The 27,146-nt window shown below is 35.7% G+C and overlaps 1 protein-coding gene across 15 annotated transcripts in view; it reads right to left on the bottom strand.

Moving 5' to 3' along the window:
• The window catches only part of MPDZ (multiple PDZ domain crumbs cell polarity complex component), a 218,252-nt gene that overhangs the window by 83,199 nt on the left and 107,907 nt on the right, over positions 1–27,146 (bottom strand). For 14 of the 15 annotated variants that reach the window (XM_027862857.1, XM_027862856.1, XM_027862854.1 and 11 more), the window contains 3 exons: positions 25,529–25,690; positions 13,814–14,098; positions 13,268–13,391 (listed from right to left, as the gene is read on the bottom strand). In XM_027862857.1, coding sequence (XP_027718658.1) covers positions 13,268–13,391; positions 13,814–14,098; positions 25,529–25,690 — 571 coding nt within the window. The remainder of the gene's footprint in view (positions 1–13,267; positions 13,392–13,813; positions 14,099–25,528; positions 25,691–27,146) is intronic. The other variant, XM_027862867.1, reaches the window with a different exon arrangement.

The raw sequence follows: 27,146 nt of genomic DNA, 5'->3' as shown, positions 1-27,146 counted from the left end.
TAGTCACTCTATTCTTCACACATGATATTCTAGCTCCCATCTCTATGCTTTTGCACTGGCTGTTCCCCATGATGGGATGCCCTTCCTCCTCATTTCTACCTCTTACCTTCCTTGGCTGCCTTCAAGTCCTAGCTAAAATCCCACCTTCTCTGAGAAGCCTTTCCTAATCCATCTTAATTCCGGTAACCTTCCCTCCACTGACTAGCTCCAATTTCTCCTATAAGTATCTTGTTTGTATATAGTTGTTTGCATGTTGTCTCACCCGTTAGAATGTGAGCACCTTGAAATCAGAGACTGTCATTTGTCTTTCTATCATGGGTGCTTAGCAAAGCATTTGGTACACAGTAGGTACAGGTTTACTGACTAACTGCATGCAAAAAAAAATTCTTTCATTAACTTGATCTCATCCATCTACAACCAAATTTTTCAAAAGCATAGTTTGTACTAATTGCCTGGACTTTTTCACTACATAATTCTTTACTTTAACCTTTTACTTTCTCTGGATATCCCCTCTTGAAGGTGACATGCATTCAGTGGTCTTTTTCCCCCTTCTTCCTGGGCAGGAATCCAGGCTCAAAATCTCTGCAAATTATTGACCCATATATAGTGTATCTTTCTTTTTTTAAAAAAATTATTTTATAGGGGCAGCTACTGTTTGGAGTCAAGAGGACCTGAGTTTAAAGCTGATCTCAGACACTTGACACTTAACTAGCTGTGTGACCCTAGGCAAGTCACTTAACCTCAACTACCTTACCAAAAAAAATCATTTTCCATTTATGGAATAAAACACAGTACAAAAAAAGATTGCATATGAAACTGCAAATCTACTATGCATAACTTGCTATTCCATTTAAATATATAACAAAATTATCAAGTAAATTTCTTTTTTTTCCCTTTTTTTCTTCCCTCTTCTCCCCCACAACCTAGGAGATGGCCATCATTAGTCACAAATGGGAATATATGTAAAATTATTCTACATATACTTTCATCTTTCTCTATTCTCTACTACAGAATAATCATTCAGTCATCTGTTGATAATCTCTACTGTTTCTCAAATCCAAATGTTCATTAATATTTAGGTTCTTATTATATCTTTCCTAGACTATTACAACACCTTCCTAACTAATTTCTAGATTATAGTCTCTAGACATTTCCTTCCCTTCTAAAACACAATGCATTTGACTGCTGGCAAATTTTAATTTCACAAATGCACCGTTCTCATTAGCAGCCCTTTGCACACAGGAGGTATCAGATAAATAGTCATTAAATTAATGATGTCATTATCTTTCTTCAAAACTTTTAATGGCTCTTCAATCAAATAAATAAAATCTAAATTCTTTAGCTTGGCTTTTAGGGTTTTATACAATATAGCTCCAATAAATCATTTGGCCTTACCTCACATTCCCCAAACAGACCCAGCATTTTTAATATTTTGTACTTTTGCTCGTGTCACTCTTTCACCAAAAATTCTCTCTCCCTCCTCCTCCCACTGCATCTTACTCTATGCCTATGGAAATAATACCCATTTCTTTTAGGATCAGATTGTCACCATGAAGTATTCCTATACAAAATAAAAATAGCTAACATCTATATAGAGCTTACTATGTACCAGGCATTGTGTTAAGCTCTTTATAAATATTATCTTATTTGATCCAAAACAACCCTGGAAGGTAGGTGCTATTATTATCTTCATTTTTACAGATGAAGAAACTGAGGCTGAGGTTAAGTGACTTGCTCAGGGCCACTTAGCTAGTAAGTATCTGAGACCAGATCTGAACTCAGGTCTTTCTGACTTCAGGTCCATTGCTCCATCAATTGGGCCACCTAGCTGTTTTTAACCATCTATAAGTGATTTCCTGCTTCTTATTCATCCATGTCCTTCCCTCATGGAATCTAGCACTGTGTCTTGTATAGTACCTGTAGAATAAATGAGCAATGAACAGAAACAGGGAAATTCAACAAAGATACTCCCATCAGCAAACACAGTGTCAGCAATACATTTTCTAACAGTATTTAGCTTTCCTGAAATAACAGTAATTTTTTTTTTCAATATAGACCTGCGATTTCAGCAGTGTAGCGAATTCTTGGTGTGAAAACTCCCTCTACTGACTGCAGATGGACAATTTGTCTGAAATTTACAGTCTTAGACAATGACCTAGGGAACTGGAAACTTAGAGGGTTTGCCATATTGTCATGAAGCTACAATGTATCAGGAGTAGGTCTTGAATCTAGGTCTTTCTGACTCCAAGGCAGGCCTACCACAATCATATTTACTGTTCATTTCAAATGAGAACTGAAAAGCACAGAGAGGAATAAACAATTAACCAAACAAGATATAGGAACATCTTGAAACATTTCCTAATTGAAGCAATTTCTCTATATTTAAAGAATTTAATAGGATATACATTATCAAAGAACTATAAATTTTCTTTGACTATTTCATTTGCAATAATTTTGTAATTATTTGCTTTTCAGAAAAGCATATTTTAATGAGTTTTTTCTATATGAAATAATGGGAAAATTCTCTAAACTAAGCATGCCACTCAGGTCTTAAATGTTTGTTATTATGGAGACTATTTTAATCCTCCTCATCAGGTTCTAGTTAACCAAACTAATAAGGACAAAGCCCTGGAAATATCGCGTACCTCTAGAGAGAGAGTGTATACAAAACACTACAACAGGATTTAGGAAACCTCACTTCCTGTTTTGGCACTGTCATTTATTAGCTGGCTAAGCTTTGATCAAGTTCCTTACTTTCTCTGGGCTTCAGTTTCCTTACTTGTGAAATGACAAAGTAGGGCTGATGATCTGAGTGGTCCCTTCCAGCATAAACATCCAAATGTTGTATTTACTTGCAACATACATTTTTATGCCTCCCAATCACTTCTCAATTCCCTGAAATTGTACTTTTGACTCCACTCCTTATCTGAAACTGTTCTATCCAAGATGGAGAATGATTTCATAACTGGCTAAGTCCAATAGTCTTTGCCCCCAGTCCTCATCATTTTTACCTATTTGCAGCTTTTGACATTGTTGACCGCTCCTTCCTCTTGTATAATCTCCTCCCTTGGGTTTCTGGGACACTGCTCTATATTGGTTTTACTCCTACCTATCTAATTACTCCTTCTTAGGCCCCAAGCTGATGCATCATCCTCTATCCACACACTAATTACAGTTATCCCTCAAGGTTCTGTCCTGAGCCGTCTTCTCTTTTCTCTATATATTCTTTCCTTTGGGGAGTTAACCATTTTCTCTGCAGATGACTCCCAAACCTACACATCCAGGCTCTAATCTCTCTTCTGAACTTCATTTCTATATAACCAACTGACTACTAGAAATCTCTACCTGGATGTCCTCAAAGCATCTTAACCACAAGTCCAAAGAGTAGCAATGAAACTACTGATGCTTCAAAGGTTTCCCCTACATTAAGAAGTGCAATGGTATTTTTACCTTTTACTGCTTTCCAAGTGTTTAATCATTTTGGTATAGATTATTTAATCAAAAATGAAAGCTAACAATGTCATGATTTGGGTTTAAAGTGCTACTGCAAGTCACAGTTGATGACATTAAAAGGAACACAATGCCAGATCTAAATGAATTTGTTGGCACAGCAGCAGCTTTCAACAGTACTAAACCTTACCTGACATAACTTTTACTTTAAAATTAAAAGCAGCTAAGCTCTGTGTGCAAAGTTGTGGCCGTATTAGCGAAACACAGGGTCTCAAGATGGAAAGGGAGTTCAAATGGAAAAAAAAAAAAAGGAAAAATACATCAAAACACAAAATGGCTTGCTACTGTTGGAGGCTATCACTCCTGAAGCAGGCATGAACAAAGGTGATTGATGAAGGCCTTAGCAGAGTCAGGCAAAAAGTAGACACCTCCGTCAGAACGCATTCATCTTGTCACTGTCAGATTATCTACTCCATTTGGTGTGCCCTTTTGCCCAAATCTTCAGATTTCTTCCCCTCTGCCCCAACCCAAATAAGGTTAAGTCCTGCTTCCACAAGAAAATCCCTGGTAAATACACACAGAAGAGCCACTGCATGTCTTCTCAAGCCAAGAGATACTGCAGACTAGAAAGAGAACCTACAGGGCAATTAGGTGGCACAGTGAATAGAGCTCTGGCCTTGGAGTCAGGAGGACTCAAGTTCAAATCCGGCCTCAGATACTTGTCACTTACTAGCTGGCTGACCCTGAGCAAGTCATTACCCCTGATTGCCTCACCAAAAAAAAAAAAGCAAAAACAGAAAGAAAGACTCCAAGGAATGGAAGGACTATCAATATCACATCAACTTTTCTTTCAAGGTCACTGCACTCCACCCTGCCCCTTTGAAGGCTGATAATTTAGACTACACCAGTGACTGATCACCACCAAAGACCTTCCTTACATGAGCGGCACATAATGTCCACCCTGAAAAGACAAAGATGGATAAGTCTCTCTTCCTGGAGTATGACTTCACTTCCCTTCTCTCGCCTGCTGACTGTAACTTCCAAGTGAAGTCTTTTCATTTACTATGCACAAAACAAAAATTAAATAAGGTGACATTAAAATGTTATTATAATGAGTGGGTTCTTATGAATGGGGCTTTATGTTCTCGAAGACCCACGAGGGCCAATGCTCTGATCCAAGCATTAAGATGAATATACTTGTGAGTTGTGGTTGTGCTGTAAAAAATAATTATTCATTAGCTTAAGTCAGATGGAATGCTTTAACTTCCAAGTCTGAATACAACATAGTATGGACTCAGTGGGTCTCTTCTGATACTGCAAAAAGTCCTCTTTGAGGGGCAGCTAGGTGGCACAGTGGATACAGCACTGGCCCTGGAGTCAGGAGGATCTGAGTTCAAATCCAGCCTCAGATACATAATACTCCCTAGCTGTGTGTGACTCTGGGCAAGTCACTTAACCCCAACTGCCTAACTAAAAAAAAAAAAAAAAAAAAAAGGCCTCTTTGAGATGGCAAAAGGAGACAAATGAAAATGTTAGAGGGGCTATGGGAAAACAGGCACACTACTGATAGAGCTGTAAATTGGACCAAACTTTCTGGAGAGCACTTTAGAATTAAGCTCCAAAAGTTACTAAATTGTGTATATCCTTTCACCTTGCTATAATACTAGTAGGCCTATACCCTAAAGAGATCAAAGAAAGAGGAAAGGTACTGATATGTATGTATGCAGACAGGCACTTAGTTATTTATAGCAGCTATTTTCATAAAAGGCAAAACTAGAACCTAAGGGGCTGCCCTCCTATTGGGGAATGGCTAAACAAACTGTAGTAGTGCAACATTATTATTCCATTTTTAAAAATGATTGAATGGAAAATTTCAGAGGAAATTGGAAAAATCTTTATGAACTGCTTCAGAGAGAAATGAGCATCACTAGAACAAGATATACAATGATAACATAACAGAGAGGAAAAACAAAAAACTTTGAAAAACTTTAGAACTCTAACAAAAGCAATAACGAATGCTGAGTCCAAGGGACAGAATATGAAACATGTCATGCATCATCTACAAAAGAGATGATGAAATTAAAACACATAATGAGATATGCCTTTCTGGATGTGCCCAATGTGGTAGGCTATGTATGTTTATTACAAAAGCTTTCTTTTCTTTTGGGGGATTGTAGTTGTGGTGGGGAGAAATATCAAATGTTTGTAAAAACAAAACAAAGAAATTTTAAAAAGGAGAAATGCCCTCTTTGTACTATAAAAGGATACTTCATAAATATATTATTACAAATGAAAGCTAGTTTACTTAAATTCACTAATTTGTATTATCTAATACAGAAATTCTAGAAATCCAGGGTCCATGAACTTGTTTGTTTTTTAAAAATAATTTGATAGGGGAAGCTAGGTGACGCAGTGGATAGAGCACCGACCCTGAAGTCAGGAGGATCTGAGTTCAAATCCAGCCTCAGACCAAACACTTGATACTTACTAGCTGTGTGACCCTGGGCAAGTCACTTAACCCCAACTGTCTAAAAAAAATAATAATAATAATAACAATGATGATGATAATAATTTGATAACTATATTTCAATATATTTGGTTTCCTTAGTAATTTTGTATATTTTATTTTTATTAATTTACATTAATCTGAGAAGAGATGCATAATGTAAATGAATCAATGAATTTGTAAATTATGATTTCATGGTAAGCATTGGCTTGCATTCAGTTTTTGATGATGACCTATGTAATTAACATTCCTAAAAAAAAACTTTGAAAACTTTTAGGAAAAGATTTTCTTTAAAAATGGTACCTTTCATTAAGAAAAAATGTTTAGGTAAACTTAAGTTAAAATGTTTACAGATCTAGATCTTGAAGAGGCCTTAAAAGGTCATTTATACTAACTCTCTTTCTACAGATGAGGAAAATAAGTCCCAGGGTGGTTAAATAAATTTGGTTAAGGTCACACAAGAAATAAATGGCAAAACTAGGATAAATCCAGCCTGCTTCCCTCCATACTTTGCAGGCTCTGTGTATTTGAAAAGGAAATTATATATCCTATTAGAAAGCGTTAAATAAATGCAAGTATATGTTTTCCATTACAATAACAACAACAAAAGTTTAATTTTAGAATGGTTAAGATACCCAAGTATTCTGGGCTCTTTCCATTCATCAGTTCAAATAGGTAAATGTTGCTTAGGGAAAATTTTGTATTAAGTGTTTGAGTTACTTAAACAATGCTCTTCCAAAACACTTGATATATTTAAAGCAATTACCTATAAATTCATTCATTTGACAAGCATTAATTAAGCACCTACTTCTGCAGAGCACTGTTCTATGACCCAGACACTATTAAAATTTTTATTCAATATAGTGCTTTATGAAGACCAGAGACAATGATATCTTCTTTCCAAGAAGAGATACTTAGTATATGTTCCTTCAATTAAACTGCTTGGTTTTCCCCTGTGCAATCCCCTTACTGCAAAGGAGGACAATGCTCCCTCTGGCCCAAACTCTGGAGTGTAATCATTGATTCAGCAGCCTGCAGAATTCTGCACAAGTACACAAAATATCACAGAGACAGGCATTCCCACTCCCTACATGACCTCTACCATATGTTCTACATCCTTCACAGGTAACAGTGTGGGAACAAGAGTGCAGAAATAAGCTTGATTCCTACAAAGATAAGGTTAAGGAGCACATCAATTCACAGGGTTATGTGAATCCAGGTTGGATTTTATGAATAGAAAATCCTGCTGGATTCTTTCAGCCACAAGTATTGTGCTAAGGCACACTTTTATGCAATGAATTTAATGCAACAGACTTTCACAACACATATTGAAAAATTCCATGACAACTTAATTTTCTCAGTGCTGGCCACTGCATCTTATTTCACAGTTAAATGTACAAAGTTTAATTTAACATAAATTAGGGAACACAGGTGAGAGATACTATGTTCCATTTCCTCTGCTAGAATGTAAGGTCCTGGAACATGCTTAACAACTAGTTAATTAATGTCTTAGAATTCTAGATCTCTCTTGAATGGTTAAGGACATTAGCACCAGCTATTTCCAACACACACTACCCTCTACCCATTACTTATTCAATGGACAGTAGGTGCCTACTGTATCAATCTAATTTCTTAATCAAACATTCAAAGCTCTCTATCAAATAGCCCTCACTCTTTGCCAACCTTATTTCTCAGTACTCTTTTATGGAAAATTTCTACTCCATGACAAGTTTTATTTCATTCTATTCAAATCAATAAATATTAAGTACAGAGTATCTGGAAGGAAGTGGGGATACACAATTTTTAAAAGACAATAATTCCTTCCCCCAAAGAATTTGTTAGGGGTATAAAATTTTAAAAAATAATAATTCCTCCCCCCAAAGAACTTTTTCATAAGAGAACAAAACATGTTCACAGATAAGGATATGCAAGGTACTCTGAGGAAGAGAGGGGTACTAACAACTAAGGCTCTCTGCAGGAGGTGGCACTTGAGCTGGGCAATGAACATTACAGAATCTTCAAAGTGCAGCTGAGGAGAGACTGCAAGTTCGTGAACCGTGCAGGTTCACTGAGGTGGAGAGTGGAATGTGAGTTCAGAAAAAAGCCAGTAACCAGTATACCTGTTGAGCTTCAACACAGAATGATGAATGACAGCTATGTGAAATAAATCTGATAATAGAGTCAGGAGACATTTTTGAGAGCCTTCAATGTAAGACTGAAGATATTGTAGTAATTCTAGAAGCAAGAAAGAACCAATGAGTAGAGTAACATAGTCAGAGCAATGCCTTAGGAAAGTAATTTTTGCAAATGTTTGGACAATGGATTGAAAATGAAAGAGACTGAAAGAAAGACACCAGTTAGGAGGCTATTGAAATAGTTTAGCCAAGGGGTGATGAGAGCCTGATCCAGAATTCTGGCTCTGTGAATAGAAATAAAACAATGATGCAAAACGTGCCTGTTGTCTAGATTAATATATACAGTTGGTTCAAGAGCCTGTTGAGTTATTACAAGTTTGTACTTGTATCACCCATACCTAGCATGGTATCTGGGACGTGTTGGTAGCATAATGCATATCTCTAATTAATTGAATGATATAACTGTTAATAGGTTCAAGACATATAGTGTTAGCTTTCTTCTAATGTAACATTTTCAGTTTTGCTTTAATTCATCTATGATCTGAGTGGAGACACAGAGAGCTGATTCTGATTTGATTCCTTTATCAGTAACCAATCACGTACTATTTGTTAAGGTATAGTCAGTCTAAATTTTAATACTTTGTTTAAGCTCTTCCAACATGGTGGAATGCGCCAGGACTTTTACCCTATTGGCATACCTTCAAGAAACCAGGTTCACTAACAGCACTAAAATAGGATTTCACAGAACACACATTAGACGCTCAATAAATGTTTATTCAATTTAATTGAAGTCTAATCTGTATGCTTTTTCCCTAAATATGGTATATTCATTCCCATCTCTATGACTTTTCATAGATGATTTTTATCATCTCCCTTTCTTTCCACTTGGAGGATATGTTTTCTTAACTACTGCCAATGATTTTTGAAAATAATGGAGGGCAAGAAAAGCATTGTTCCATTTTTAAAGGGAAAATTAAATAGAATCTGCAAACTATAAGCCAGTAATCATGACTTCTGCTTCTGGAAAAAACTCTAGATTTTATTTGCAAAGAGAAGGTTAATGAACATCTGGAAAAGGAAGTAGTGATCACAAAAAGCCAGAATAGCTTTTTTAGGAATTTTGTTGTTGTTCAGTTGTTTGGGTTGTGCTTGACTCTTTGTGACCCCATTTGGGGTTTTCTTGGCAAAGATACTGGAGTGGTTTGCCATTTCCTTCTCCAGCTCATTTTATAAATGAGGAAACTGAGGCAAACAGGGGTAAGTGACTTGCCCAGGGTTACAAAACTAGTAAGTGTCTGAGGCCAAATTTAAACTCAGAAGATAAGTCTTCCTGACTCCGGGCCCTGAACTCTATCCATTGTGCCACCTAACTACCATATAGCTATCTAGGACCTATTTATTAGAAATAGGTTTACCAAAAGGTTGTGGTATATGACTGTGATGGATTACTATTGTAATATAGAAATAATGAGCAAGAGCTATAAGAAATGATGAACAGGATAATTTCAGAAAAACCTGAGAAGACTTATATGAACGGATGCAAAGTGAAGTGAGCAGAATCAAGGGAACACTTTACATAGTATCAGCAATACCATAATGATGATACACTGTGAAAGACTTAGCTAATATGATTAATACAAATATCAAGACAATTCCAAAGGACCTATGATGAAAAATGCTACCTCCAAAGAGAGAAGTGATGAATTCCAAGTGTAGATTGAAGCATTTTTTTAACTCTATTTTTTTTGGTCTTTTTGTGTGTTTTCTTTCACAATACGGCTAATACAGAAATATGATTTGTTTTGTAGGACTTCACATGTATAATTGATATCCCATTGCTTGCCTTCTCAAGGAGTAGGAGGAAGGGTGACATGGAGAGCATTTGGGACTCAAAATTTTAAAAAAAGAATATTAAATTTTACATGTAACATATATGTATGTGTATATATATACATATATATTAAAAAAGGAATAGGTCATATCAGACTAATAATTCATTTCCTTTTGGGAAGAATTACTAGACTAGTTGAGCTGGGAAATACAATAGCTATAGTGTAACTAAATTTTAGTACAGTATTTGACAAAATCTCTAATCTTATTTTAATAGATGGAGTTATGTAGGCTAAATAGTACAATTAAATGGACTTGGACCCAGTTGAATGGCCAAATCCAAAGAGTTGTGGTTCGATGTTATCTCGGAAGGAGGGATTGGCACTGTTTAACCTCTTTATCAAGGACTTCAATAAATGCACAGATAGTACGTGTCTCAAAATTGAAGATGATAAGAAGCCGAGGAAAGTTGACATATTGGATTACAAGATTAGGAGTCAAAAAGACCTTGAGAGTTTAGAACACTGTATAGAACTGATTAAGATCTAACCTAATAGAGATGAATGTAACCTTACTTAGGTTAAAAAAATCAACTTCACTAGTAGAAGACAAGCATGATCAGTATATAGGCAGCGGTTCATCTGACAATTTTATGGGAGTGTTAGCGAATCAATGAGTCAATACTTTGATATGGTGGTCAAGTAAAATCTCAGGGCCTTAGGTTACATTAGAAGCAGCACAGTGGCCAAGATCAGTGAAGTGATAGTCCAGTCCTACTCTGCTTTGATTAGTGTTAGGTACCATATTTTAAGAAGGACATTGATAGGCTGGAGAGCATCCAGGAGTACAACCAGGATGGCAAAGGGCATTAAATTTCTGCCTTATGCAAAATGATTAAGGAAATGGGGAGGGGAGTATCATCTAAAGAAAACACTTAGCGAGTAAAGGAAAACTGTTTTCAAATATTTGACATGATAGCCTGTAGATGTGGGATTATGTCGCTTCTGCTTGGCTACCAAGGACAAAATTCGAAACAATGTACAGAAATATCAGAGGCAAATTTAGGCTTGATATGGGGAAAACAGACATCTTAACAACAATAAGCTCTGTCAAAGTGGAATTGGCTGCCTTAGTAGAGAAAATTCTTCCTGAGACTTACTTCAAACAAAAGCTGAAAGGCCATTTGTTGGGTAGGTCTCAGACAGGATTCTTGTTTAGATAGAAGTTGAACTGGAAAGCCACAGAGGTTCCTGACAATATAGTATTTCCATGATTTTTGATCTAGGCCATCTTCAAAACACAGCTCAAAATCACTTTTCCTTGAATTTTATACAATTGGGCTCTCTTTCCCAACCATTTACTTCTGCATCCCTATTCATATTCTCACTGCACACTACATTAATGGGTTCTTTGTTATATGATGATCCATTCATATGTTTATCGTTTCATTTTAAGGGGTGTGTGTGCGTGTGTGTGTGTGTGTGTGTGTGACAGAGAGAGAGAGATAGAGAGAGTGCAAAGGTCATTTCTTCCTTTGTAGGCCCCCAGGGCACCTAACACAGTACTCTGAACATGATACACACTCAGCAAATTCTTTTGATTAATATAAATATCAAAAACAGATGTTAAAATGTAAGAGCAAGGCACGCAGACTCAAAGGTTTGTTCTGGCTAAGCCATTATAATGAGATCTATTTAGCTTCAAAGGACATCTTAAATTCTGGCACACAGAACAGAAAGGCACTGCTTTAGGGAGGCTGACCTAAAAAAGTAAATAAAAGAGTAGGTTCTGAGGGTGTGATGGGGGCTTAAACTCAAAAAAAAACCAGTCTATATAATAAGGAAATCAATCATGAGAATCGTACACACATGAATTCTAAATGTATCAGTGGCAAAAAATATTTTAACACCATTGTGTACTTATTCCATTATTGAGGAATAATGGGAAGATCTGAAAGTACCAATCTTACATAGCTGGCATCACTAAAGTAGAGTGTAAAACAAGATGCATTTTGAGACTTGAAATAATTCTCAACGTACATACTTACATCACATCACAGTAGTAGCTCACATTTGTAGAGTGATATTTTAGTATGTGATATATAGCTGACTTCAGAGCTTCAGTTAGGAAGCCTGTTTGTAAGAACCATGCCCTCAAAAATGAGGCAGGAAGCTCTGATGAAGAGACTGTTTGAGACTTGGTAGCTTAACCAACACCTCAAGACTCAACCCAGCCAGTCTTGGACCATGTCGACCTCTCCATGGAAACTCAAATTCAGTAGGTAATTGTACCCCTTCCTTCATATATGCACATTGGAAGCCCCTGCACGTGAATCCTTTCAAAGGGTCAAGAAGTGGAGAAGAACGAAAAGCTCTTAGGTTGCCTAAGAACAAAGGGGTTCAGAAAACCCGAAAGTCAGCACTAGTTCATGCTGAGCAACCCCATCATCTGGCAGCCATTCATATTTCTAACTCTGGGCTCCTGATCCTTCACCTTTCTCTTAGTCTCTTGCTATCCTTTAACACCACCAAACCCAGTCTCTCCGATTATACTGTTACTGTCTGAGCTGTGATAGGCTAAACCTCTCTTCTCTGTAAGAAGCACGTCTATGAAGGCAATGAAGAACAAGGAGAAAAACTGGATCATTTTCCTTATTTTAACCATTACCTTCTGTTGCCAAATGAAAGTATTCTTCGTATGAATCTTCTTACTCTTTGACCCAATCTGAAGGACTGTTGTATTTGTATATTACAGTAAGCTACAATGCCTTATGGACAGTAATGTACATGAAGCACGCCAAGGGACCAGCTAATAGATATTTGATTTTGCCTGTGGCCCATCCAGCTGCCATTTTAGATGCTATTTCAATGAACAGAGTAAGTTAAATATTCAGAAGGACTCACTCTACCAAGCAATTTACTTATAACTGCCAACATTTAAAGAAACTAATAATTTAGTTTCGCAAATAATCTAGAATTGTAAATTACTAACTTCATTTTCTATAAATTCCATTACTGATATAATTTTTACTTTCATAAAAATGAACACCTTTAAATAACTAAGAGAAATATGCACAAATACCAGTATGAAATAAAGTCTTTCAACAAAGTGGTTAATCATCTGGGAGAAAATACAAGCATGAATTAACCAATTTGACCACGATTTATATAAAAAAGTACTAATCATCTATTTTCTCATTTTAGAAAAGAAATTGTAGAACTTTCTATGAGCCTAATAGTACTGGCATAAATCCATAAAATGCAACCAAAGAAAATTTTTGCTTAAGATTCACTATGCACATATAAAACACATACACACATATACACAGAAAATGGCTAGCACTTACCTAGGCTAGAATTGCCTTTTGCTATGATAATAGTCTTCTCAAATGACTGTTTGGATAAATTGTGGAATGTAGCACATTCATCAGAGGAATCCAGGGAGTCCTTTGCCGTAATGGGTTCTGGTTTCTGGCCAGAAGAAAAACAAGACGTGTGAAAACAAACAAAAAAAAAAAAAGAACTTGGAAATATGATTTCAACATCAGGGACATTCTCCAATTTTTTCAGGTTTAACTCACCAAGACAATAACTAAAATGGGGCAGTTTTCTAGAACTCAGTGAATCAATAAAGTGATACTTAATCTGGTTCACTGGAAAGATTGCTGGATTTAGAGTCAGAGCACCCAGGTCAAATCCTACCCCTGCTCTTTGTTGCAAATCACTTACTTTTTCTAGGCCTCAATTTCTGCATTTGTAAAATGAAAGCAATATACTACAGTATCTCTTAGCTCTAAATTTATAATCCCCTAACCTTATGCATGCATAAAAGAAGTGCTTAGTACCCCACCCCCAACTACAATACAAAATCTGCAACAAACAAAGGATTTTACTTGTCCAATAGAATCAGGAAGCATAAATGAAGAAAGTTTTGCACTGGAAAATGCTTCATTGGCTAGTTGAGATTCAGTCCAAATCTCTGCATTTTCACATTCAGTAAGGTTATCAATAGCTGGTGCAGGCAGGAGATCTGTGCTGGTAAAGCTAGAAGAAGCTTCCATTCTCAAGTCCACTGAAGATATGTTTTCATCTTGTCTCTGAATCAGATTCTTACTGTATAGATCCTCACTGGACATTTGAAAATCAAGCAGCAGATCAGAAGAATTTTCATCAGTATCCTAATTAAAAAAAAATCAAGAACCATAACCATAAATCGATTAATCAACTCTGTAGTAGAGTATGGTTTTTAAAACTACAATTTTAAAGTAATAAGATGGAGATAATACAACATAATCATTAAGTATTCAAAAAGTATTAACTAACATGCAGCCCTTCTCTTTGAAGCCTTCTGCTTACTGGATGTTCTTCTTGTCTTAACTTCTTTTGAATACTATTATTTTTTGCAAACCATATGGAACAAAGCATATGTTTTAGTGAGTGGATCTTCTATCATGTGCTGCTTGCAAGACCAGCTAAATACTGGACTCTTCTGAATCAATCCTTACTTTACAGAGCCTCAGGGTATCTATACAGTTATACCCAGGACAAAATTATTCCACAGAGAGTCTTCCATGAGTTTTTTAGAAAAGTAACTAATTTATATTCCTAAATTCCACTGCATTAATATTTTTAAATATGGATAATAATCAATATGATAGTGACATTAGCTCCTTGAAGGCAATACATGTTTCATTTTTTTGTCTCAGTAATTCTGGAAGTTAGTCCAGCACCCCATACATATTAGGTGTTTATTATGTTAGTTGAGTTGAACTGAATTAAACACAGTACATTTTAACTGACTGAGACTTCCCTAAGTCAGAAAAAGAAAGAATTATTTTGGCAAAAAACTTTTTTCAGGTCTAATGGGGGAAAAGCATTGGACAAGTGAGTCAGGAAATCTAGATTCCATTTCTGACAGTGCCTTGAACTAGCTTTGTGACCCCAGGGATATCTACAACCTAATATTACTAGGCCTCAAACTAGATGATCTCTAATGTCTCTTCCATTCTAATATGTGTGTGTATAAAATATATATGCATTTTGATATTATATATGCATTCATGTATGTGTGTACACCATTTTTCATTGTCATTTCCTCTTCTCTCTATACTTTCAATCATAAAACTAACAAGCTTTTCTATTCCAACAGAGGAAAAAACTCACATAAGGCAGAGGTTTTTAACCTGGAGGTCCATGATCTAAGATGGGGAAAAAATTGCATCTTTACTTCAATATAACTGATTTCCTTTATAATCCTATGTTTTTCATTTATGCATTTAAAAACATTATTCCAGGAAAGGGTCCACAGGTTTTATGCCACACCATGCCATGCCAAAGGGTCCATAACACAAATTAGGTTAAGAGCTCTTAACAGAGGATAGCGATGATGCTGGATAGTTTGAAATCCTGCATCAGTCCTTGACTTAAACCTCTCAATTCAATTAAAAATGGCCCAAACACAAGAAATAATAAAGGATAAGATAAGGATTATCTGGAGGAATATGATTAGGTCTCAAACGTCTATCCCTTCATACTCTACACCTTAGCTAGTCCACATACTCTGAGATTCAGTATCACCAGTCTCCTTTCTGTTCTTTGCATACATGTCACCTCCCAACTCTGTCTATTTTCACTGGCTGTCCTCCATCCCTGGAATGCTCCCCTTCTCAACTCCACCTCCTGGTTCTTTCAAATCTCAACTAAAACCCTACTTTCTGCAAAAAGACTTTCTCAAGCCTCAATCACAGTGCCTTCTTTCTGAGATTAACTCCAATGTGTCCCATATACCTCCTGCTCATACATAGTTGTTTGTATGTTGTTCCCACATTAAACTATGAGCTCTTTGAGAGCAGAGGCTATTTTTGCCTTTTTTTGTATCCCCAGAACTTAGCATGGAGTAGACAATAAATGTTTGTTGACAAGTTTACTGAATGGCGACAGAGGCAGAATGGTGTAGTTGATAGAAGGCAAGATTTAGAAGAACTGGGTTCAAATCCTGCCTCAAACTATGTAACCACAGGCAAATCACTCTGAGCCCTCATCTATAAGATGGAGATAATAATATAGCACCTATAGTATTCACTTTGCTGGGCTGTCATGATGATAAATCAAATGAAATGATGTATATAAAGCATTTTCAAAATTTTAAAGCTCTGTGCAAATGTCATGTGGTTCCTAGTTTTGACATCTGCTAGCTAAATTAAATTTGGGCTACAATTTTATCCTCTGTAAAAAAAAAAGATACTAATATTTGTACAAGTGCCCTCACAAGGTTTTGTGAAGTACTTTCTTATATGTAAATCACAGTTTTAATGTATAAATGCTAGCTAACTATTGTTATTGTTCTCTAACTACCAAAGCCATTATGAACTGTTACATAAAGAGTGGAGGAAAACAATAGATTATATTGTAATATAGGATGAAATTCCTATAAAATAATTTGCTGTTTCATTACTTTAAACTACTTAATTTTGTATTCACAATGAAAAACCAAATAGACTTATTAAAGTTAACTGATGTAACATATCTAATACCGCTGCATGACTTTCAAATTATGTAGAAGTCATTTAAAAATATACCCTCAAGAAGTGAAAGACACTAAAATTTGTAGTTAGAAAAACATCAGAGAAAGCCCCATCCTAGGTTAAGTTTACTGGAAATTACATGTCCCTAAGCCATGCTCAACAAAGAGTTAATATAGATACAAAGAAAAGAAAAAGCTAGTCAACACAACAGACAACATACGCCTACCTCAGAAATGTTCATGCTGCTCAAATGCCAAATCAGTTTTATTTTTGAGTCTTATGGGCTAAAAGAAAGGCATTTTTTATAAGAGCTTCAAAAATAACTCTACAATCCTCTAACACAATTTCATCTCCAAATTAATTTATTTCAAAAATCTGTGTTAATGTGTACCTACAAGTGAGATAGTCTTATAGTCCCCCAATGGGTAAAGTTGAATAAAAAGGAATTAGAATTTTTAACAAATGCCTCCCCCAATTCCCTACATTTTAAAAGTGGAATACATAAGTTATAACTACCCATCAACATAATCTAATATGTTAGGGTGTGGAGAGGGTTCTGACAAGATGGCTCCTTGAGTAGTGGTGACTAATTCCAATCTTCCCCTGCCTCACAATCATCTCAAAACAATAACAAATTGGTCAAATAGGAATTTTTTTCAGTAACAATAAAAGAGCGGAAATAAGTGGAATTCTCTTAAGGAAAATAATTATATTTGGGAATATTAACAGAAATACTGAAAAAGTAAAAAAAAGAGCTAATAGAATAAATAAGTAGAATAAAAATAGCAAAGGAGAAGAAATCCCCAGAAGAAAAGGATTGCTCTAATAACTGGACCCACAGAAGCAAGAATGAAGTCACTGCCCTAAATCTTTGGAGTGTTTAGAACTCAAGAAGAAACATATAAGATCTGCCATGTATCATTATGAAAATAAGATCAATCAAAAAATATAAGAAGAAGAATATGAGTGACAGCTTAAAAACAGTGGAAATCTAAGGCCTGGATATGCATAGATGAAACACTAATATTCAGGGATGGCAGAATAATAGGACAAAAATTATTTTAACAGTGTCATTGCAAAAAGTCTTAAATTCTCCTCAAAATAAAACAACAGAAGTAAAATACAGAATTCAGAGAGACAATCTGAGAATTATTGCTCTTCAAAAGAAATCCACAACCACGCTCCAGGAAAGCATGTATTTTCTGGGAATTTTTGGAAACAGACAGTAGAGTACAAATTGATAGACTCTAGTGGATCTTAATGGAGAGAAATTCTAAGTTTAGCTCACTCAGAAACGTAGCCGCAAAAAAAAAAAAAATCAGAGCTTCAATGTCAAAATTATAATTTTACTAGCAGCCTGAAGGAATCAATTCCCATTTCAAGAAGCTGCAAGACAAATCATATAATACTATAAAACAAAAATAAAGAATTCATTTCAATAGACATTTATTAAGCATCTACTATATACAAGGCCCTGTGCAAGGTAATGGAAGGAAGGAGGGATCAAAGACAAACATTCCCTACCTTCCAAGATTTTTCATTCTACTGGAAGGATAAAATATGTACAGAGAAAATATGACATAATTTTAAGAGACAAAAAGCACTAACAACTTATAAGACCAGGAAAAGCTTCATATATGGGGTGTCATCTGCCTTGAAGAAAGTTAGGCATTCTAACAGGCAGAGTTGAATTGAGAAGGTATTCTAGACGTTGGGAAAGTAATGCTAAATTTGGAGAAAAACTATTAGAAAACTGTTTAGAGTATAACACACATAACTGGGAGAAATACAAAATTTGCATGGAAAGCTAAATAGACATCATATTGTGAAGGGGTTTGAATGTCAGACTGAGCAACTTATATTTAATCTTATATGCCAGCAAATTAATGAAGTATAGGGTATTTCCTTTCATGGTTTTACAGAGCTATTTTCAAGGACTGTACTTTTGTGGTTCAATTAATTGTGAATTCATTTAGGTCACTGTACAGCATTTTAACAAAATTTATCAATAAAAAGCTGACTTATCGCTAAGTTACTGAAACCTGGGGAAGGAGGACCCTGTGGAACTATCAAACTTTCTTTTAAAATTCTTGAAAAAAAATAGACATCTTTCTGCTTTTCTTCTAGTTTGGGTTACATAGAGGATAGAGTGCTAGACTTGGAGTAAGGTGGACCTGAGTTCAAATTTTTCCTCAGACACTTAGGAACTGTGTGACCCTGGGCAAGTCATTTCATCTCTCGGTAGAATGGGGTTTATACAACCATTTTTTCTCATATGGTGGTTGTGAAGATCAAATGAGATAATGTAGGTAAAGTGCTTCGCAGACCTTAAAGCATCACATAAATTTTAACTATTATTGTTAATATCTAATACACTACAAAATTCTTCTTCTACACTTTTTGTTGAATATTTTTTACTATTTTGAGTAAACACAGCTGTTCCAAGTTTCTATTCTTCCTTTATTATATTATCTTCCAATTTTAATGAGCTATAGAACTATACTATGCATTCATTCTTTTTCCAAAGACGAGACTGTCTGAATTAAAGGATGACATTTTTTTCCAAGTTAGTAATGACATAACTGACATATAAAAAATAATTTCCATTATTATGACTATAATATAAATAAACCTGGGAAGGCAAAAGGTAGATAAAGATCGGAAGGGAAAAGTTCTTTGTTAGAGGGATAGCATGGTATAGTAGGAAAAACAATGGAATTAGAATAAAAATAACTAGCTTAAAAGTCCTTTTTCTGCTACTAATTAACAGTGAACTCTAGAGTTCATCACTGAGTAATTTCAAGGGTTTAAAAAATAACTGGGGTTTTCAAAAATTACACTATACTTTCCTTTCATTTATCACTCATAGGTGGTGAAAATAAAAGTGTCAATAATTGGAAATACCTTAGAGTTCATTTAGTATGGAACAGTAATCAATTTGAACTGGACATTTTGAACTTGATGTCCCATAAACATCTCCAATACAACATTTCCCAAATTGAACTCATCACTTTTTCCCCCCAAATCTCCCCCTTTTCCAAACTTCTCTATTATGGAGGATATACCATTCTCCCAGGCACTGAGGCTCATAATTTTAGTGTCATCCTTGACTACTCACTTGTACATATTTCCATATATATCTATGTCTTATCCTTTATACCTTCACACCATCTCTCCTCTATCTCCCCTTATCTTTACTGGCCTGAAATATTTTAAGTTTTCTTTTTGGTCTCCCTGCCTTAAGTCTCTCCCTGCTCCTGTCTATATTCCACTCAGCTGCCAAAGAGATATACCTAAAGAGTAGGTCTGACGATGTCACTCCCCTACTCAAAAACTCCCATGACTTTCTATTTCACTCGGAATCAAATAAAAAATCCTATTTAACTTTGAATTTTTTTGGCTTCATGATCTGGCTCTTTCCTATCTTTCCAGTTCTCTAATACTTTACCGCCTACTTATGATCCAAGGACAATAGACTTCTTGCTGTACCACCTACAAGGTGACATTCCCTATGCTTTCTGAACTAGGAAATAGAGATAAAAAAAGTTTAACATTTATTTGAAATCTAGGATAAATGAGGTGGTGAAAATAGAGCAGCTTATTGCCCTTAATAATTTCAAGTAATCAGGCCCAGAACAATATTCTAGTGTAGTAAAAAAAAAAAAACAGCAAAAACAAAAACAAACAAAAAAAATAACAACAAAAAAACCCCCAAACCTGCCAGATCTTGATGCCTAAGCTCCACTATCTCCTCTTCTTCTCTAATAGTCAAAGACGGAGCCTTTATCTTCAACAAAGAAAACTTCTCTGCATAATGCTTGATCCAATCTTCCCTCCTGAAGATTACCCCAACTACTATCCCCACGAATTTTCATTCTTTCCCTTTTCACTAGTTTTCTCTGCTATCTACAGATATGCTCAAGTCTCTCCTATCCTTAAAAGATCCTCACCAGATTCCATTATTCCAGAAATAGTCCTTTTTATCTCTCCTTCCTTTCTCAGCCAAACTCCTTGAAAAGGTCTTCTACACTCAATACCCCTCCTTCCTTTCCTCTCACTCTCTACTAAACTGTTTGCAAGCTGGTTTCTGCCCTAATAATTCACTACAACTACAAATGAGCAAATGACTTTGTTTTTTTCATTTCCTTATCTTTTATTTCTCTGCAATATTTGACATCATTCACTACCCTCTACTACTGAGTTTTGGGGCAATGTCTTCTCTTGATTTTCCTCCTAAAGATCTAAACATTTCTTTCTGGTATTCTTTGAGTTTTCATAATCTATGTCATGCCCACAAACCAGCCCTGGCTTCTCTCTTTTCTCTTTTATCTCTATGTTCTCTCACTGGGTGTCCTCAATAGCTCCCATAGGCTCAATTATCATCTCTATGTCAATGATTCTCACATCTATTTATCCATATTTGCTCTCCTGGGCTGTAGTATTCCTTCAAGAACTGCCTAGTTGACTGCTCCTCAGCTCTGGTATTCCTTCAAGAACATTAGAAGACGATGTTCCACAGAGATTTCAAACTCATCATGTTAAAAATAGAACTCAATGTGTTTTACCTCAAACTCACCTTCTCTTCTAAGTTTCCCCAACACTACTGAGGGCACCACCAATCCTTCCAGTCACTCATGTTTATAACCTCAGTGTCAAATATTGTTATTTCTATCTCTATTTCTCTTGAATACTTCATCTTTTTCTCTAATCACACATCTACCACTCTAGTTTAGTCCTCCATTACCTCTTACCTGGATACCTGGATTATTATAACAACCACCTGTCTTAAGCCTGACTAAGCACTGTCAGCAAGATCTAAAAAAATCATGAAGAATGAGAGAAAAAAGACAGAGAGAGACAGACAGACAGACAGACACAGACAGAGAGACAGGGAACAAAGGACTGTAAAAAAAAGTTCACGTTCTGATTTTTTTAAGTGGCTAAAGTCTTCAACTATAAATCAATGGGTATGACTGATTCATGGCAAAATTCTAGAATATATTATTTAAAGGATGCTTTTTGAATGCAGAGAAAATAAATTAGTAATCATTAAGAACCACAATCAACAGTAGGTCATAACATATTGACACTATTCCAATTTTGAAGGGGTTATTAGACAGATTAGGAGAATTCCATAAGCATATCCAGATTTCAGCAAGGGTCTTTAGAATCTCTCATCTTATGCTTGCAGATAAAAAAGGAGAGTGGTGGGTGAATTTGTCTAGTAAAGGATAATCATTTATGAGACAATGACAATTTGGACAGATATGGTTAATGGAGTGAGCCAGTGTCATTCAACAATATTTTTATCAATAATTTGGATGAAGATGAAGATAAGATCCCTATTAAATCTGTAAAATGAGATTTCAATATGTTGAAGTATTAGGTTAAAACTGGAAGGAATAGCTAACACAATGAATGACTGAATCAAGTTTCAAAGATCTTGATATGCTAGAATTATGGGCTGAATCTAATGAGATGAAAATTATTAGGGGTAAATATAAAGTACTATTCAAAAAACCAAATGCATAAGTATAAGATGGAGATGTCATAACTAGACAATTTATCTTTTAAAAAAAGGTGTAAAGGTTTGAGCAGACAGAAAGATTGCTATGAGGAAGTAACATGGCACCTAATATGATCTTAGGTAACAACAGAGGCATAATTTTTAAAAGGAGGGAAGTTGTTATTGTTGTCATCCTTCTAAAAGAACCAAGAAAATCACAGGGTGATGACTTGTGTGTGAACTTGGATTTAAGCAAGGCAGAATTGTACAAGATCGTCAGCCTCACTCTCTCTTCCAGAGTCATTGAAGTCCAATGGCAAGATGAAAGTCAGGATGACTGGCAATGATCCGAGATACGGTGGATGATCTTGACATCTTTGATGTCTGACTCTAAGCGCTCCACAGCATCTGCTTTAGCCATCTTCATGACTGTTGGAACAAATTGTTCCCATCTGCCCATTCTGCTGGGGGATGTCTTTATATACTTGAGGTAAACATTCTTCTAACTCACCAACAAGTTTGAGGCTTGTCAGTTACTCTCAACCTGGCTCAGTCTGTCTGTCAAGACCATTTACCAGGATGTGACTGCTGGACATGCTACAGCTTCTTGGAGCCACAGGTGACAGTTGGATAGACGAGCAGCCCTGAAAAGGGCTTGGCAAGGCCAGAGACACCAGTCCTCTCTAAACACCCCATACAACCTTTCAGTACTCTATCCCAGTCAGACTATATCTAGAGTATTCTGTAGAATATTTTAGAAAGGCCTACTAAAAAAAAAGCTACAGGAAATCCATAGCAGAATAATCAAAATGTTGAGGAAATTAGAGACCACTCCATATGAGGGTTAGTTGAAGGAAATGAGCACACGTTTTGCCTGTACAAGGGAAGACTTGGGGAGAACATGATAATACTCAAGTATCTAAAAGGCTACATCATGTGAAACAGGAATAAGACTTGATCTTCTTGACACAAGAAGGCAAAACTCAATGCAATATTTTAAAGTTGCTGAAAGGCAAATTTAGGTAAGATATAAAGAAAAACTCCTTAACAATGAGATTTCACAACACCTTTTGCAGTAGCAAAGAACTAGAAACAAAGTAGATAGATGCTCACTGACTGATAAATAGCTAAACACATAGCGATACATTGAGGTAAAAGAATGGTACTGAATCATAAGAAATGATGACTATGAAGAACACAGAAAAGTACAGGAAGCTTTACGTGCACTGTGGCAAAGTGATGCAAGTGGAACTAGTAAAGCAACATATAAAACATGAAAACAGCAACACAAATGGAAAGATCAATAAACAAAAAAAAAATAAAACAATAATCACAGGTGGCCCTAGAGAGGATAAAATGCTCCTCCCTCACTTCTTTGTAGGGATGGGAGACAAGAGTTACAGAACACTGAATATCAGCTGTGTGTTAGACTCAAATGATGTTGTCTATGTTTGCTAAACTGCTTTTCCCCCTCTCTGCACTTCTTGATTTAAAAAAAATATTACAAAGGATGGCTCTCCTAAGAAGAGTGGAAGATAAATGTTTGGAAATGAAGATAATATAAAAAGAAAATATAGTTAACAATTTTAAAAGCATAGGATGGGATGGCTAAAGGGATAGTGACCCTCCCTCCATCCACTGCAGAACTTCAAAGTAGAGACTGGACAGTTATTTATTAGTGATGTTATAGACGTGATTACCCTTTAAATTAAATGACCTCTGAGTTTCTTCACAAATATGATACCCTCTTACCTATGATAAAAAAAAATTTGGACATCTTTTTCCATTTATAAAACAAATTTTGGCCCAAAACCAAATATATTACAATTGCCAAGATCACTATGGTTCATGAACTGTTCTACTCTAAAAAAAAATTAAATTGAATACCGGCAGAAGTTTCTCAGTGTGTTTTTAAATAGTCCCATTAATGTATTCTTTGTTGTTTTCTTATTTACTTATTTCGATTGATAGGCCAGCTTGCCAAATTTCATTGCAACAATGAAGTAAACTGCTCAGAAAGAGAAGGGAAAAAGAGGGAGAGAGATGAAAACAGAAGACTTTGGTAAGCCAATATGTTGTACTACATACTGCCAGCATGTCCTGTAAAATATATGCTTCTCAGTATGCAGATAGTGTAATTCCTTTAAGTAACAATTACTAAGTTAAACAATGCAATCTGTCCCACTGGCATGAAGAAATGTGCTGTGTTGTGGATTAGGAGATTCCATTAGGAGATGAACTCAGATTCCAGCCCCAAGGCCGGTAAAGGCTGAATCTCTTCCAGGAAGGATACAACCAGACAGACAGTCTCAGGTGTGGTGATACAGGAGCAGCTGCTCCATTCAAGATGAGACCTTGCAAACCAATCCAAGGAAATTGCCCAGCATCATTTGCAGCCTGAACATGAGGGGAAAATCTTTGGGAAGGTTGTGGCCAAAAATTAATGCATAACTAAAAAGGAAAAATGTTGATACCCACACAAAATCTATGCCAGAATTTATATACATGTATAAATACACACATACATATACACAACCACCAAAGATAATATCAGTTAGTTATTTTTTCTATCTTCATAATATTTAAAGGCCTACTTTCTTGATATTTTAATAACATAGTTGGAGGTTTTTATTTCACATAATATTATCAGATTTAGTTTAGAAGGGCCAACCACAGAGTTTAATAAGCCTAATTCCTTCATTTTATATAATAAGATGAGGACTAGGCAGGTCAAATGATTTGCCCAGAGTCTTACATGTCACTGGAAAACTAGGGCCCAAACTTCACTCCTTCAGCTTGAAATCTAGTATTTTTTCCATTATTTTACTACCTTCCATAGTGTGTAATTTTCAATTCAATTCAAACAAAGGACTGCTGAATCGAATCAAAATCAAAAATACTTCAAACCAAAAGCATGGAACAGAAGAAAAAAAGACTCAGGGTCTAGAATGCCATCTGCCTACACAGGGCCAATTAGGTAAATAAGTTCTTTGTTCTTGCTCTCCACCACCTTGCCCACAGATTCAAAATAACTTCATTTTTGAAACTCACCATAGCTTAAAGGTAAAACAACTATAATCATAATTTTCCCTGAAAACTATTGTTGTTGACTATGTGTCATACTACACAGAATATGGAACAGTATACAAATATAGAAATACAAGAAATCTATTTATTACTTGTTAAGAAATCAATTTTACAGCCATTTATTTGTGAAATGAGTATTTCATTATTTCTTAAGAAACATGGAAATACAACTGGAATTTTTCAAATTGTCTTCAAATATTTTATCCTTCTGGGTTGTGAAAATAAAAATCATAGCTTTGAACCCTTGTGTGCCTGTCACACTGCCTCACAGATATTAGATATAAACAGTGTGTTACTGATCTGAGAGGTATCCAATCAACGCTCCCTAATGAAATTGTACTTTAATCTGATAATGAAGCCATGAGCAGATGGAACTGCAAAAACAGAAAGCCTCTACATTGAATTCAGCAGCCAGACATAAACACTGACCTTCAGATAATTATAATAACGGTTTCCCCCATCAATAAAATTACGTTTTGTTTTTTTTTTACCTTAGGAGGAGATGATGGAATAGAGAGGCTATAGTTCAGGCCACTGCTGCAGGCACTGCCATGGAGAGCTAACATTGAGGCTTGGAAGGTGTCCTCATCCTCAGGAGAGTACTGAGACTCGAAGGTGGATTCATCTGCTAAGTCTGCCTCATTTGCGTCCACCTAGCAATAAATATAATTGCATCAGTCTGAATATCTGTCTTATCACATATGTTCCCAACATTTGCCAGCTCAAGGCTAAAATGCATCCTGTTACTATTCTCATTTTGAATCTTTGTTATGCACAGAATCTTTGATACACCAAGCATTGGCTAATGCAACAGAACAAGGAAAAGCTGGCAACCAGGAGCAGAGGGTGCTGACATTAAGTGTCACAACTACATGACTTCATTCCTTTAATAACAGAGCCAATGTATTCTTTTCTTCACTAACAACAATTAGCAAAAGGCTTGGATGGCCCTTCTAAGTTTAAAGAAATTGTATAAATTAAGCATAATTTGTTTTCTAATTCATATTTTTAAAAGCACCATCTCCTCCTGAGATTCTAATGAAACATAAACTAAATCTTTTTTTAAACTTTCAGTCTTAATAATTTGCAGAGTAGTACTGAAGCAATGATTTTCAAAGATGTTAAAAAGCACATTTTAAAATATACTCTAAGTCTAGAAACCATTAAATTTTCAATGATTGAGACAATAATCAAATTTGGTGTTTGTAAGAACCCACAGAGGGGATTAATGCTAACATCACAATAGCAAGCCTTGAATCAGTTCCTAATCCAGGCAAAGTGAAGCAAGAATATGGAAGGAGGAAGTGTAATAGAAAGGGTAGGAACACTATACAAGGTGGAAGAACTCTCTACTTTCCATCTACAGTTCTGCTTGGTTTGAACTCTAAGGAACAGGATGTCCCCACACTTGGTACCCCATTATCTTCCCCTTTCCAGTTTCTAAATCCTCTTCCCCCATGAGACTGTAAGCTCCTTGAGGGCAGGGACATATTTGTATCCCTAGTGCTTAGCATAGTGCCTGGCATATAAGAAGTGCCTAATAAATGTTTACTGAATTGAATTGAATGAGACTATGATGAATGAGGGAGAGTTAACTTTTCTGTGGTGTGGGGGGGGAAGAAAAGAGTTGGTTGGTGATGATGCTTAGAAGCAATGAGGAATAAAAGAAGGGAGATATAGGTTCATAAGAATTTAGAGTGTGAAGGGACCTTAGTTCAACCCTTTCATTTTTACAAGTGAGGAAATTACATTGAGGGAGTTCATAGCAGTTATTATAAATGATCTTAGAAGAAAAGGAAACTAAGTCATTTACTGTTAGTAAGGAGGTCAAGGATATGGTTGGGAGTACAGCTGGTAACAACCTTCCCCCTCAAACCTCACAAAGTATTTCACAAGATCCTAATCTACTTAATGTTGCATATTATTGTTAACTGTATTGGTATCTTATATCCCTGTTAGTCTGAGCTCCTTGAAGGTCAGACCTATGTCTTCTATATAATTTACCCCCATTTCCTATCATGATGCTCTTTACATGGTAGGCCTATAATAAATCATGCTGTTACTATAGGTTAGAAATTGCTACTAATAACATTTCACATGCATAGAATG

Source organism: Vombatus ursinus, unplaced genomic scaffold (assembly GCF_900497805.2).
Source record: "Vombatus ursinus unplaced genomic scaffold, bare-nosed wombat genome assembly UNPS02014770.1, whole genome shotgun sequence".
Classification (NCBI taxonomy): domain Eukaryota; kingdom Metazoa; phylum Chordata; class Mammalia; order Diprotodontia; family Vombatidae; genus Vombatus; species Vombatus ursinus.
This window is presented reverse-complemented; position numbering and strand designations above follow the sequence as displayed.